Consider the following 15,998-nt stretch of genomic DNA (forward strand, 5'->3'; position numbering starts at 1 on the left):
ACTTTTCACCCACTTGTATCAATTTGGACTCCAATCTTGTATTGAATAGTACCTGGATGAAGAACTCCTCTGCAGCTCTGCTCTCCTCTGGAGTGCCACAAGGCTCCATACTTGGCCCAGTCCTATTCAGTTTGTATATGCTGCCGCCAGGGTCCATTATTGCAGAGCACAACTCATCCTTCCACCTGTATACAGAGGATCAACAGCTCTACCTTTCCATGTACCCTAGCCCTGGTTGTGCTTTGACAGTTCTCCATAACGGCCCGTCCGACTTAACTATGGCTATTCCGCAGCTTCCTACATTTAAATGAGAGTAAAGGCGAGTGATGTTTGATAGAGAGCTGAAATTTGACAAGTGGTGAAATCCAGCTTCCTTCAATTGCGTCTTTTAGCTACAGTATAGTCAAACCTCTTTTTATCTCGTAGTGACCTCGAAAAGGCCATACATGATTTGATCAGTTCTCGCATCGACAGTGCGGCAGTGGTTCCCAACCAGGGGTACGGGGATCCCTAAGGGTACTTGAGCATTTAGCAGGGGGTACTTGGAATTTGGAATGATTTCAGTAAAAAATAAGGTGAAACAGTAGAATTTTAATAGAACGTTCTGTTTTTCAGTAGTATTTTACCTACAGTTTGAACACTACACACAGCGATATACCGGGTCATCTTAGTTTAAGTGGGCATGTGCGCCACTTTGTAAAAATATTGAAGATCCTCGAGGTTTGGAGTATAAATGAAAAAGACTCACTTAGACAGACCTCCCATAATGCCTAGTGCTGTATTTTGTCCTGTTTTGTGTCATTTCATGTTGACTTGTTTTCTATTTTGTGTTTTTATGAAAAGCACGTGACTACTGCCCTGCTGTAGTTGTAAAGTCCAATAGAAATAAACTTGTATTGCTTGGTTGATTCACACACAGAAAACAGGGACATCATCTTCATCCACCTCTTCACCCCCACCTGAACAAAGCACATTTTCTCCAGTTTGGCCTTACCCAAATCTAAAAGCGTCTTAATAAAGCATCAAAATAGCACCAAAAACGAGAAGAAAACAAGGTATCAAAAAGGTATCGAGAATTGCCTCAAAAGGGCCACAAAAAGCAACAAAGTGACGAAAACGCTGCGGAAATGAACCAAGAATGTGTCCGCGGAACGTTTGTCTTTGAGCGCACAAGGGGGACGCGTTTCCTCGGCGCACACAGCGGAAGTGGCTGGTGACTTGGGGAAAAGCTGCAGAGCACAGAGAGATGCCGCTGCAGAGCTCGGTGAGGAGGGAAAGGACGCACTGATGAGCTGAACTCCTCCCGCTGCGGGTACGTGACCGGGCAAAAGCCCCGGGTTAACGGGGAGCGATGAGGCTTGTGTTCTGCAGACATGTCCTCTCCTCACGCAGACCTCAGAGGCTTGTGTTCTGCAGACATGTCCTCTCCTCAGGCAGACCTCACACCTCAGAGGCTTGTGTTCTGCAGACATGTCCTCTCCTCACGCAGACCTCACACCTCAGAGGCTTGTGTTCTGCAGACATGTCCTCTCCTCACGCAGACCTCACACCTCAGAGGCTTGTGTTCTGCAGACATGTCCTCTCCTCACGCAGACCTCACACCTCAGAGGCTTGTGTTCTGCAGACATGTCCTCTCCTCACGCAGACCTCACACCTCAGAGGCTTGTGTTCTGCAGACATGTCCTCTCCTCATGCAGACCTCACACCTCAGAGGCTTGTGTTCTGCAGACATGTCCTCTCCTCAGGCAGACCTCACACCTCAGAGGCTTGTGTTCTGCAGACATGTCCTCTCCTCAGGCAGACCTCACACCTCAGAGGCTTGTGTTCTGCAGACATGTCCTCTCCTCACGCAGACCTCACACCTCAGAGGCTTGTGTTCTGCAGACATGTCCTCTCAGGCAGACCTCACACCTCAGAGGCTTGTGTTCTGCAGACATGTCCTCTCCTCATGCAGACCTCACACCTCAGAGGCTTGTGTTCTGCAGACATGTCCTCTCAGGCAGACCTCACACCTCAGAGGCTTGTGTTCTGCAGACATGTCCTCTCCTCATGCAGACCTCACACCTCAGAGGCTTGTGTTCTGCAGACATGTCCTCTCAGGCAGACCTCACACCTCAGAGGCTTGTGTTCTGCAGACATGTCCTCTCCTCACGCAGACCTTACACCTCAGAGGCTTGTGTTCTGCAGACATGTCCTCTCCTCACGCAGACCTCACACCTCAGAGGCTTGTGTTCTGCAGACATGTCCTCTCCTCACGCAGACCTCACACCTCAGAGGCTTGTGTTCTGCAGACATGTCCTCTCCTCACGCAGACCTCACCTCAGAGGCTTGTGTTCTGCAGACATGTCCTCTCCTCACGCAGACCTCACACCTCAGAGGCTTGTGTTCTGCAGACATGTCCTCTCCTCACGCAGACCTCACCTCAGAGGCTTGTGTTCTGCAGACATGTCCTCTCCTCAGGCAGACCTCACACCTCAGAGGCTTGTGTTCTGCAGACATGTCCTCTCCTCATGCAGACCTCACACCTCAGAGGCTTGTGTTCTGCAGACATGTCCTCTCCTCACGCAGACCTCACACCTCAGAGGCTTGTGTTCTGCAGACATGTCCTCTCCTCACGCAGACCTCACACCTCAGAGGCTTGTGTTCTGCAGACATGTCCTCTCCTCACGCAGACCTCACACCTCAGAGGCTTGTGTTCTGCAGACATGTCCTCTCCTCACGCAGACCTCACACCTCAGAGGCTTGTGTTCTGCAGACATGTCCTCTCCTCACGCAGACCTCACACCTCAGAGGCTTGTGTTCTGCAGACATGTCCTCTCCTCACGCAGACCTCAGAGGCTTGTGTTCTGCAGACATGTCCTCTCCTCACGCAGACCTCACACCTCAGAGGCTTGTGTTCTGCAGACATGTCCTCTCCTCAGGCAGACCTCACACCTCAGAGGCTTGTTCTGCAGACATGTCCTCTCCTCATGCAGACCTCACACCTCAGAGGCTTGTGTTCTGCAGACATGTCCTCTCCTCAGGCAGACCTCACACCTCAGAGGCTTGTGTTCTGCAGACATGTCCTCTCCTCAGGCAGACCTCACACCTCAGAGGCTTGTGTTCTGCAGACATGTCCTCTCCTCACGCAGACCTCACACCTCAGAGGCTTGTGTTCTGCAGACATGTCCTCTCCTCACGCAGACCTCACACCTCAGAGGCTTGTGTTCTGCAGACATGTCCTCTCCTCACGCAGACCTCACACCTCAGAGGCTTGTGTTCTGCAGACATGTCCTCTCCTCACGCAGACCTCACACCTCAGAGGCTTGTGTTCTGCAGACATGTCCTCTCCTCACGCAGACCTCACACCTCAGAGGCTTGTGTTCTGCAGACATGTCCTCTCCTCACGCAGACCTCAGAGGCTTGTGTTCTGCAGACATGTCCTCTCCTCACGCAGACCTCACACCTCAGAGGCTTGTGTTCTGCAGACATGTCCTCTCCTCAGGCAGACCTCACACCTCAGAGGCTTGTTCTGCAGACATGTCCTCTCCTCATGCAGACCTCACACCTCAGAGGCTTGTGTTCTGCAGACATGTCCTCTCCTCATGCAGACCTCACACCTCAGAGGCTTGTGTTCTGCAGACATGTCCTCTCAGGCAGACCTCACACCTCAGAGGCTTGTGTTCTGCAGACATGTCCTCTCCTCACGCAGACCTCACACCTCAGAGGCTTGTGTTCTGCAGACATGTCCTCTCAGGCAGACCTCACACCTCAGAGGCTTGTGTTCTGCAGACATGTCCTCTCCTCATGCAGACCTCACACCTCAGAGGCTTGTGTTCTGCAGACATGTCCTCTCCTCAGGCAGACCTCACACCTCAGAGGCGTGTGTTCTGCAGACATGTCCTCTCCTCAGGCAGACCTCACACCTCAGAGGCTTGTGTTCTGCAGACATGTCCTCTCCTCACGCAGACCTCACACCTCAGAGGCTTGTGTTCTGCAGACATGTCCTCTCCTCACGCAGACCTCACACCTCAGAGGCTTGTGTTCTGCAGACATGTCCTCTCAGGCAGACCTCACACCTCAGAGGCTTGTGTTCTGCAGACATGTCCTCTCCTCACGCAGACCTCACACCTCAGAGGCACACTAGCAACATACATCTGTTTCTCACTTAATTCAAACTATTGAAGGATAAACATGGACATACAACAAAGAATTATCTAAAGGTATCGTGGTATTATTACGCCTTATATAGTTCCCCTTTTTATCCACTTAGAAAATCCACATTGTTTAGTTTTGTGTATTATACTTTATCATGGAACACCCATCTGTGTTCACCTGGTTTGGAGCTATAGAGGAGAGAGGGAGAGGCTAAATGCTAACGCTGTCTGTGCTGTGTTTACGTGGCTGAGGACACGCGTGAAGACCAGACAGGTACACATGAACTCGTCTAAGGTTAGAACATATCAGGGTCATTTTGGTTCATTATGATTTCTAAAGAGTAACTGCAGTTGTTTGACCATAAATGGCTTCGCACAACCACCAACTATGAGTGAAAAAAAAGCTATTTGTTTTATCTTTCATATTCTCTGAAATCGATTGGTAAATAGTTGTTTTTTTTTTATAAGAAATGCAGATTTTTTTGATGGGGGAGGGATTGGCCCAGCTCGAGGTCTTAGTTCTGCATAAATACTTACACGACCAACAAATGACAAGCGTCCAAGAACACACAGGAACTACTTTTCTCCCAATGTTCTGGAGCAGGATGGCCTGATTAAATCACACAGGTTATATTGGTGAGAGGATGAACCTGACTGGTTTCATTCATTAACACATGAGTGACTTCACAGATTTCTTTCATAAAACGGTGCCTTTTTCAGGCCCTGAAGTTTTAACATCACACAACTTCTCGACTGGGCCCAGTGTTTCCTGTCCGCTGCGCCGCTGACTCTGCTTTTGCCCCTCAGTGCTGGAGTGTTGCCATGGCGCCCAGGATGCGGTTGAAGCTGCGGACTGTGTTTGTGCTGTACTTCCTGGTGTCGGTGATGGGGCTGCTGTATGCACTCATGCAACTGGGTCAGTACTTCCTCACAGGACACCACACATGTAACCAAACTTTATTAATATAGCAGCAAGACCACTACCCTCCACTGTCCTAAAGGTAGAATAAAAGCTCTCAGAGGCTGTCCTAAAAATGTTAACTATTGAAAATAAATAGATGTATGAATTTGATGTCATTTCTGCACCTCCTTACGTGTGCTTAATTACACATGTTCCATTCTGTAGGATTGTGTCTCTGTATGTTTCTGCCCCTCGGGTACTGAACTGAAACTGAATTGAGTGAGTTAAAGCAAATCCGATAAATACATAGGACTGAGACCGTCAAGAGCTTCATAAACCATGAAAAGACTCTGAAACGGAGCCAGTGTGACGTGCTCTCTCTTACTGGTCTTTGTCAGTCGCTGCAGAGCTTTGGAGCAGCTGCTAATGTGCTGTAGTTTTTCCAGAAAGGAGAGCATTACAGTAATCAATACGGTTAGTGATGAATGCATGTACCTAGAGAGAGAAATGGTGATGGTAAGTTTTTTGTGTGGCTCAAAGCTAAGCTTATTATCAAATACAGTTTCTGAGGGATTTGGCGAGTATATTTAGAGCTTAGCCTTGAGCCTCTCTCTGAGCGTCAGGACCAATAATTAAACCTCAGTTTTGCTCTGGTGGAGCTGGAGCTGCAACAACTCCCCGAGGAGCAGTGGGACGACCCTCCTGTATGGAGCAGGAGCTGGGGTTCACTTCTGTCTGAACCACTGGGTGCTGTAAGACGTGCTGTGGACACACCAGCCTGAATGCTGACGGTGCTTTGTCCATGAGCCGGTGCCCCCACAGGGTTTGAGTGAGAGCCCTGGGCTCTGATTTCTCTTTTAGATCAACACAAATCAATAACAAAGCATGAAATGAATTTGTTTTTTCGGTCACTATAGTATACATGTTATTGTTTTGCACCACTAAATACCAGATGATTTGTGTTTTGTACCAAAAGAACCAGAACAAAGGCAGGAGGTATGTTACTGTGCCATTATGTGCCTCAGAGCCACAGGTTTAACCTCTATAAACCATCAGACAAATGAGCAGAATCCTCCCAGAGCTCCCGGAGCTCCTCCTCCGATTCACTCAGTCAATCTTCTGTCTACGCTCCTCACGGTCCGGAATCTGGGCTCCATCAAATGTCCACGTCCTGGGACATGACTGTCTGTCCAAGTCAGCGAGGGCTGTCCCAAAGTTTGAAACGAACAAGCAGCAGCTAAAGCAGACGAGCTAGTTAGCATCGTAATGCTAGTTAGTGCTAGTTAGCATCGTAACAATGCATTTACAACTGTGTGTGTGTCTGTGTGTCCGTGTGCGTGCGTGTGCGTGTAGGTCAGCGCTGTGACTGCTCTGAGCACGACCAGCCGTACGAGCGCACCATCTCCCGCCTGCGGGGGGAGCTCCACAAGCTGCAGGAAAACATGAAGAAGAGTGAGCCCATGGCCGCCACTATCTACGTCATCACCCCCACCTATGCCAGGTACTCCCTCTACGTCATCACACAAACCTACAGTGGGCCAAAAAGTATTTAGTCAGCCACCAATTGTGCAGGTTCTCCCACTTAAAATAATGACAGAGGTCTGTCATTTTCATCATAGGTTCACTTCAACTGTGAGAGACAGAATGTGAAAAAAAAATCCAGGAATTCACATTGTAGGATTTTTAAAGAATTTATTTGTAAATTATGGTGGAAAATATGTACAGTGCCTCTCGAAAGTTTTCATACACCTTGAACTTTTGCACATTTTGTCATGTTTACAACCCTAAACATAAAGATTGTATTTTTTATTTTTTTACTGAACGTTCACACACAAATAACAGACAACTGTGAAGTGAAAGCAAAATGATACATGATTCTGTTTGGGTTTTTTTTTGTATAATTTTTTGTTTATAAGTATTCATACAGCATGAATGAATACTTTGTGGAACCCCCTTTTACTGCAATAACAGCAGCAAGCCTTTAGGGTTTGACTCTACAAGATTAGCACATGTAGAGACTGACATTTTAGCCCATTCCTTTTCAAAACAACTCAAGCTCTGTCACATTAGAAGGAGAGCGTTTGTGAACAGCAGTTTTCAGGTCTTTCCACAGATTTTCAATAGGATTTAGGTCAGGACTTTGACTGGGCCATTCTAACACATGAATATGTTTTTATTGAACCATTCCATTGTAGATTTATCTTTGTGCTTAGGGTCATTGTCCTGCTGAAGGTGAATCTCCGCCCCAGCCTCAGTTCTCTTGTGACTCCAGCAGGTTTTCCTCCAAAATGTCTCTGTATTTGACTCCATCCATGTTCCCAACTATTCTTACAGTCTCCCCAGTCCCCGCTGAGGAAAAGCAGCCCCACAGCATGATGCTCCCCCCCGTATATTTAACACTGGGGATGGTGCACTCAGGACGATGAGCAGTGTCAGGTTTGCTCCATACATAACGTTTGTCTCATCTGACCAAAGCTCCTTCTTCCACATGGAGCTGTGTCCTCCATATGACTTCTACAAACTTCAAACAGGATTTCTTATGGCCTCCTTTCAATAATGGCTTTCTTCTTCCACTCGTCCATGAAGGCCAGATTTGTGTAGATACGACTTATAGTTGTCCCATGTACAGATTCCCCCAGCTCAGCGGCAGGACTTCACAGCTCCTCCAGAGTTATCTTGGGGCACTTGGTTGTATTTCTGACCAGTGTCTCCTTGTTTGATCTAATATTTTAGATGGGCGACCGTGTCTTGGTAGGTTGCCAGTGGTGCTTTACTCTTTCCATTTCCGAACAATCGATTGAACAGTTGCTCCGGGAGATGTTTAAATCTTGGGAAATCTTTGTATAACTTAAGGCTGCTTTAAACTTCTCCACAGCTTTATCCCTGACCTCTCTGGTGCTCCTTGACCTTCATGATGTTGTTTAGTGACCAATACACTCTGACCACAGCTCTGAGGGTCTAAAAGAACAGCTGTAATTATACTGAGAGTAGATTACACACAGGTGCCTCTATTTAATGGTTAGGCCAAGGTGTGAACATTCTGGAGTCATTAGGAATGTTTTAAAGGTAATTTAATGCACTCAGAAAATGCTGTATGAATACTTATGCACGCCCCACTTTTCACTTTTCTATTTTTTGAAAAATAACGGAATCATGTATCATTTTGCTTTCACTTCACAGTTGTCTGTTACTTGTGTGTGAACGTGCAGTAAAAAAGTCAAAATAAAATCTTTATGTTTAGGGCTGTAAACATGACAAAATGTGCAAAAGCTCAAGGTGTATGAATACTTACGAGAGGCACTGTATTTGGTCAATAACAAAAATTCAACTCAATACTTTGTAATATAACCTTTGTTGGCAATAACAGAGGTCAAACGATTACTATAGGTCTGCACCAGGTTTGCACACACAGTAGCTGGTATTTTGGCCCATTCCTCCTGCAGATCTTCTCCAGAGCAGTGATGTTTTGGGGCTGTCGCCGAGCAACACGGACTTTCACCTCCCTCCACAGGTTTTCTATGGGGTTGAGGTCTGGAGACTGGCTAGGCCACTCCAGGACCTTCAAATGCTTCTTACGGAGCCAGTCCTTCGTTGCCCGGGCGGTGTGTTTGGGATCATTGTCATGCTGGAAGACCCAGCCACGTTTCATCTTCAAAGCTCTCACTGATGGAAGGAGGTTTTGACGATACATGGCCCCATTCATTCTTTCCTTAACACGGATCAGTCGTCCTGTCCCCTTAGCAGAAAAACAGCCCCCAAGCATGATGTTTCCACCCCCTTGCTTCACAGTAGGTATGGTGTTCTTGGGATGCAACTCAGTATTCTTCTTCCTCCAAACACGATGAGTTGAGTTTATACCAAAAGTTGTACTTTGGTTTCATCTGACCACATGACATTCTCCCAATCCTCTGCTGTATCATCCATGTGCTCTCTGGCAAACTTCAGACGGGCCTGGACATGCACTGGCTTAAGCAGGGGGACACGTCTGGGATTCCCTGTGGTTGTAGTGTGTTACTGATGGTAACCTTTGTTACTTTGGTCCCAGCTCTCTGCAGGTCCTTCACCAGGTCCTTCACCAGGTCATTCACCAGGTCATTCACCAGGTCATTCACCAGGTCATTCACCAGGTCATTCACCAGGTCATTCACCAGGTCATTCACCAGGTCATTCACCAGGTCATTCACCAGGTCATTCACCAGGTCCCCCCGTGTGGTTCTGGGATTGTTGCTCACCGTTCTCATGATCATTTTGACCCCACGGGATGAGCTCTTGCGTGGAGCCCCAGATGGAGGGAGATTATCAGTGGTCTTGTATGTCTTCCATTTTCTGATTTTCTTCCCACAGTTGATTTTTTCACACCGAGCTGCTTGCCTATTGTAGATTCACTCTTACCAGTCTGGTGCAGGTCTACAGTTCTTTTCCTGGTGTCCTTCGACAGCTCTTTGGTCTTGGCCATAGTGGAGTTTGGAGTCTGACTGTTTGAGGCTGTGGACAGGTGTCTTTTATACAGATAACCAGTTCAAACAGGTGCCTTTAATACAGGTAACGAGTGGAGGACGGAAGAGCTTCTTAAAGAAGAAGTTACAGGTCTGTGAGAGCCAGAGAAGTGACCAAATACTTATTTTCCACCATCATTTACAAATAAATTCTTTAAAAATCCTACAATGTGAATTCCTGGATTTTTTTTTTCACATTCTGTCTCTCACAGTTGAAGTGAACCTATGATGAAAATGACAGACCTCTGTCATTATTTTAAGTGGGAGAACCTGCACAATTGGTGGCCGACTAAATACCTTTTTGCCCCACTGTACGCCAGGTACTCCCTCTATGTCATCACACAAACCTACACCAGGTACTCCCTCTATGTCATCACACAAACCTACACCAGGTACTCCCTCTACGTCATCACACAAACCTACACCAGGTACTCCCTCTACGTCTAACGGGTACCCCCCATTTTTCCCAATTTTTTTACCAATTTTTTACAAATTTTTTTGTCGTCCCAATTTGTTTCCTCTTTTTTCCTAATGTTTCTAATATTTCCTCCCATTTCTCCCCCAATTGATTGTAAATGTTTCTCTATTTGCCCCATTTTCCCCCTCTGCTTTTCCCACCATTTTTTTTCAATATTTCTCTGAATTTTGCCCCATTTTTCACACATCTCTTGACATTAGAGATGAGCCTGATTTGCAGATCTTCCATTAAACATCTCTGGTCTTTGTGCGTGACTGAGGGCACGCACAAAGACCAGACAGGTACGTATCAACTCGTCTAAGCTCAGGCCAGTTTCCTTAAATCAGGTGAGCTTCTGTGCACTTTGAACGGCTCATTCATTCATGTAAACATCTGACCTCAGATATAAGCACTCGAATGCGCACACACGTGTCTCATGTTTGTCAGCGTTGAAATCCGTGCACTGAGTTTGATTTCAGCCGTGTCTAAGTCCTCCCTGCTCCTTCAGGCTGGTGCAGAAGGCCGAGCTGACCCGCCTCTCCCACACCCTCCTCCATGTCCCTCAGCTGCACTGGATCCTGGTGGAGGACGCCCTTGAGAAGAGCGCTCTGGTCTCCAACCTCCTGAGGACCAGCGGGCTGAGCTACACCCACCTGCACATGCCCACGGCTGCACAGAGGAAACTACATGAGGTGCTTGACTTTAGTTTGGATTTGTTTTTGTTATTGCACGATTTCGATGCATATTTACACATGAGAAGGTCAGACCGTGCTGCATGAGGACATGAACAACATGAACAAGGCCTCAGCCTCATCAAAGCCAAACTACTGAATGTGTTGTTTACGGTGCAGATGTGTTCTGTGTCTGTGAACTCCTGATCCTTTCCTCCCCCAGGGCGACCCAAACTGGCTGAAAGCGCGGGGTGTGGAGCAGAGGAACGAGGGCCTTCGCTGGCTGCGGGAGGACAGGAGAGCGGCTGCAGGGGGCGCCAGTGAGCAGGGCGTGGTTTACTTCGCTGACGATGATAACACCTACAGCCTGCAGCTCTTCCAGGAGGTTAGGAGGGGAAACAGACGAGCTCTGTGTTCTGAGAACCGTCGGTCTAATGGCTTTGTCTTGTTCAGATGAGGAACACTCAGAAGGTGTCGGTGTGGCCCGTCGGGCTGGTCGGAGCCATGAAGTACGAGAGCCCTCTGGTCCAGGGAGGAAAGGTATGTTCTCCTCTGCTGAGAAAAGATCAACTTGTACCAGAGTGATTTGAAGAGAAAGTAAGAAACTGCTCATGATTGAGTGAAACATGGTGGAGCAGCATCATGGCCTGGGCTCGTCTGGGCCAATGGAACTGTTCCCTTGTATTTACTGATGATGTGACTGTTGACAAAAGCAGCAGGATGAATTCTGAAGAGTTTCGGACAATAGAAATATAATAAAGAGCCTCAAATTAAAGCTGAAAGTCTGCAGTTTAAGCACATCTTGGTTGTTTCATTTCAAATCTTTTGTGCTGGTTTATAGAGCCAAAAAGAAAGATACTAAGTGCTCATGATAAATTTGGTTTGTGATGTGTCTCTGAGAAAAAGGTTGTGTTATTGCTTTATTGTGTTGTCCCGCTCAGGTCATTGGCTTCCACACGGGCTGGAAACCCTCTCGGCCCTTCCCCATGGATATGGCGGGCTTCGCCGTGTCCCTGCGCCTGGTCCTGGCCAAACCCGACGCCTGCTTCGATGGAGACGCACCCATAGGCTTCCTAGAGGGCAGCTTCCTCCAGAGACTGGTCACTATGGACGAGCTGGAGCCCCGAGCGGACGACTGCACTAAGGTGAGCCTCCCAGACCTTATGCTGTCCCTGAAGCACCAAGTACACACAACCAGTGCTTTAAGTGGACAAAGAGAAGTGAAAAAAAAAAAAAGATAAGACAAAAAATAGGCCTATATATACTATGTTATATTTTCCCTTCTTTTCTTTCTTTATTTTTTACAGCGTTATTACCAGGGTTTCCGTTAGCCGGCTGTAGCCGGTCTTTTGGCCGGTTTGCAAAGCAAATTGGCCGACAGTAAAACACATGGAGAAAATATAGAAAAATATATTAAATACAACATGTCACCTGGGTCAGTGACTAACATAACAAAGTGTTTTTGAGACAGCCCCAAATATTAGAGAAGGTTCAATGATTTTATCAAAAAGTCCATTTTACAAAGCGCAGTTGAAGCGCCATCGTCACGCTGGAAATGAAAGGATTTTCTCTTCGTGCTTCGTCACATTTTTTAAGAAAACAGTGAAAAAAGTGTGTTAAGAACTCAGCAATACTTTTGATTAGGATATTCTTTAAACGAGCGTGTGGTCAGTCAGACTGACGCGCTGTCCTGCACTGGCTCTTCCTGGGACAGTGGCCGGGTTTAGAGACGCCTCCCTCGGTCAGTCTGCGCAGACGCCTCGGCTCAGTTACCGGTGTTGGAGCCGCTCAGAGAGTGGCCGGGTTTAGAGGCGCTTCCCTCGGTCAGTCTGCGCAGACGCCTCGGCCTAGTGACCGGTGTTGGAGCCGCTCTAGAGCGCGGCAGAGCTGGGTCCATGTTCAGTCGACTAATCATTATTTTACACCTGATGTCACGTTAAAGCCCAGCCCTCGCTGAGCAGCTGAAGTGGTCAGACCTGGATAAGGAGGGTCATAGATATGGGCTGCAGAGTTGCAGATGAGTAGGCTTGGTCCGCGTGACACCTGCCGCTCTCAATCGATCCACACGCACTTTATATTTGGATTTCAGCTGCATTTTCTCACGTCATTTTTTCATTAGATATAGCCTCTTTTGGACCCACTAAAGCACTCGTGTAGCTCTGCCTAAATGTACATTGTTATTGATAATAAGCCACGTTCATTATGTATATATTTTTAATGGTCGGTAATTCCTGTGAATGGCCGACATTTTATGACCCAGCCGGCCAAAGTGGCCGACAAAAAAAAAAGTCTAGCGGAACCTCTGGTTATTACAGTAAAACTGATATTGTAATAACGCTGGACTGTCTCATTTATATCATGTATTCACAATAATTAGTCAGATCTGCTCAAATAAATAACTCATGATGACAGTCCAGTGCAAAGAAAATAAGCTTTGTGAACGTCCATCTGCATAATAAACAACAGTAGTGAAAGCCCAGTCAAAGACAGACTGTTTGAGCTGAACTCTTACAGGCTCTGTTACAGATATGATTCTTACAGGCTAATGTCTGTGCTTTCCAAAATGTCTAACAAACACTTCCATGTTCTGGAGCTTGTGCTGCAGCTCGTCAGGTTCTGTCTGCAGTCGCCTCATCTCAGTCCGCAGAAGTTTGTTTCAATCCATATTTACCGCTTTGTTTTGTTTTTATCGCATCTACGAGGCCAAACGGGGCACATGGCTCTCCACTTGTGAGAAGCTCCATGACCGCGGCACAGGTGGGGTCAGCCATGTTCTTTTACTCCTCTGAAGCAGGAGAGCAGAAGTGTTCATTGTGTTTTAACCGTGCAGTGATGTTTGATCCGCTTGTTTGTGTGCACGAGCATCACGTTCACATGTTTACAGCGGCTACTGCGACGCACCGCTTCACTCATACAACGCAAGGGTGTCTGGGTAATGTAGTCTCTGCTCACGGTGGGACCAAGTAGGAGCGTGCTTTGTGAAGGGCGTCTGAAATGCGGCGGAGCAGCCAAAGGATTCAAACAGATGTGCAGATGAGCGCACCGGTACGCTAAAGCACTGCACTCAACAGCATCCCAATATTTCAAAGTGGAGCAATGAAATACCTATTCTACACACTGTTATTTCTATATTAACACTGAGTGCGTTTACATGCAAGCGAGTATTCCGGTTATTAGCCAGTCAGCTGATCTTAAACACACTTCCTGGTTCACCAAGAGCCGTGTCTCAAAATTGGTCCAAAACGTCCTTCCCGACTGTTCATTTCTCTGCCCTAACCCTAAAGGCCTCTTCATCCTCCACCAGACGCAAGAACTTTGTTCTTGTTCTTGAGGCAAAAGGAACGAGAACAAAGTTCGTCTGGGCTCTGACATTTCATTCTCCACCAGACGTGTTGCTGCCGAACTGCCACGCCCCCTTTTTCCGCAGCCAAAACAAACAAGGAATGACCGAAATAAAACGAGCTATTTGAGTTCAAACTATTATAAAATGTATCAGTCATGATATTGCAAACATGTTGAAGATTGACTTCATGTTTAGCCACATCTCCGCTGGTTTATTACGTTAGAAAACGTTAGCGTTAGCGTTAAAAGCTTACCTCCGTGTCACTCGGTAAAACCATGTTGTTTGACGTCTGTAATCCTTCAGTGAAGTGTTTTACTGCCGCGAGCGGTGCCGCAAAACTATCCATGTTGTCTCCGTTTTCCGCACCGGTGTTAGGACGTAAACATTGGATTCTCGCTTCCCGCTTCCGCCACAATAACCCCGCCCACTAAATATCCAGCCAATCACAGCCAGAGTTCTCGCAGCCTTACCGAAATAGTTCTGCTGAGCTGATGCGTCAACAAGAGCTGCCGAACAGGAGCTGCGAGAACAACATGACGTCATTTGGTTCTCGCTGCTCTGGGTCTTGTGGAGCATGAAGAGGCCTTAACCCACCCCTCTCATTCTATACATATTTAATGCAGTTGTGAACCTCCTGACCTTACCTGTCCCCCCCTCCTCTCCAAACCGTAGGTTCTGGTGTGGCACACTCGCACAGAGAAGCCTAAGATGAGTACGGAGAAGGCGATGCAGGCTCAGGGGCTGGGCTCCGACCCCGCCTGGGAGGTCTGACACCCAGGGCTCCCACAGAGTCGGGAGAAACACTCAACAAACCCATCCTTCAGTCCAGATCTCCAGAGCTCCCTGAGGAGGACGTGTGTCTGGACCAACATCTACACGAGGGGAGGCCCGGGTCCCATCACGCCTACAGTGGTTCTCACACTCTCACACCAAGGACCATTAGGCAGAACCAGGGTGTCCGCGGGGTCTGGAAAAGAAGAAAAAGGGCCAAATTAACCAAGTACATTTTCTCCAGCTTTACCCAAATCAAAAAGGTTGTATTTGAAAGCTAAGACCTACAAAACTCACCTAAACAGATCTTTTTTCTTGCGTCGTTGTTGCCGCAACTTTCTTGACATTTTTCTATATTGCTTTTCTCTGGCGTTTTTGTGTCTTTTTTGTTTGTCTTTGTTTGCTTTGTCGTCACGTTTTCGTCTCATTTTTGTTGCTATTTTGACACTTTTTTTAAAAGAAGCTTTTAGATTTGGATAAAGCCAAATAGGAGAAAATGTGCCCAGTTCATGCGAGGGTTAAGAGGTTAATAAGTATTAAAAAGTCTTAAAGTGAGGTATAAATGTTTGTTTTTGCATGGACTTTTTACTTTTATCCATAAAACTGATTGTGAATGATATAAATGTTCTAAGTAGTGACTTTTTTCCCTCCATATGCGCTTCTGACGTAGCCTGCTTAAAGTCGCTCCTCAGTGTCTGCTGACCGCCATTCCATGAAACCAGTCTGTGTTTGTACAGGAGGTCTTGCGTTTGGGACTGAACCATAATGTCTAGACTGGCTCTGTCCTGTCGTTCGGTCCTGTGTCCGAATGTCCGGTCAGTCGTTTGTACAGTTATAATTATGGCCATCAATCACAGTTAAGCATCATGTATGTCGGGTTGTATTTATTTTTTGGAGGTCTTTGTCGATGCTTCTTTCCTCCATTTGCACAGATCCTGGTGCAGACGTGAGGCCTGTGAGATCATTCCATCAGACAGAAGCAGAATGATCCTTTAGTGACATTACACAGCGTGATAAACGCTGACCCACAGGACGCCTCCAGGGGGCAGCAGAACATCTCACCGGTGAACATACTAACAACATACTAACAGCTGTGTTCAGTGCACAGGAGCAGGTAGAAGACACCGTCACCTGCCTGCCGCGGCTTAAAGATGTAAATAAATCTGAATGATTTGTAGCAAAGCCACAGCAGGCGGGGGGGGGATCACTTTAATAATAATGTT

The 15,998-nt window shown here is 47.1% G+C and overlaps 1 protein-coding gene across 1 annotated transcript; it reads left to right on the forward strand.

The window, feature by feature from the left end:
- Positions 1-1,298: 1,298 nt before the first annotated feature.
- Positions 1,299-14,893, forward strand: b3gat3 (beta-1,3-glucuronyltransferase 3 (glucuronosyltransferase I)). Its single transcript, XM_079579646.1, has 8 exons — positions 1,299-1,312; positions 4,944-5,052; positions 6,391-6,538; positions 10,499-10,682; positions 10,885-11,046; positions 11,115-11,201; positions 11,603-11,806; positions 14,677-14,893. Exons 2-8 carry the CDS (start codon positions 4,959-4,961, stop codon positions 14,773-14,775), a joined length of 978 nt encoding a protein of 325 aa, XP_079435772.1. The 5' UTR covers positions 1,299-1,312; positions 4,944-4,958; the 3' UTR covers positions 14,776-14,893.
- The last annotated feature ends 1,105 nt before the right edge of the window (positions 14,894-15,998 follow it).

This window comes from Gobius niger (genome assembly GCF_951799975.1).
Source record: "Gobius niger genome assembly, chromosome: 21".
Lineage (NCBI taxonomy): Eukaryota > Metazoa > Chordata > Actinopteri > Gobiiformes > Gobiidae > Gobius > Gobius niger.

Excerpts from the sequence above, each read along its gene's own strand:
- b3gat3 (XM_079579646.1), top strand. The coding sequence starts at position 4,959 with ATGGCGCCCAGGATGCGGTTGAAGCTGCGGACTGTGTTTGTGCTGTAC. Across the intron at positions 11,202-11,602 it reads CTCTGGTCCAGGGAGGAAAG|GTCATTGGCTTCCACACGGG; the intron begins GTATGTTCTCCT and ends TGTCCCGCTCAG. Across the intron at positions 11,807-14,676 it reads GAGCGGACGACTGCACTAAG|GTTCTGGTGTGGCACACTCG; the intron begins GTGAGCCTCCCA and ends TCCAAACCGTAG.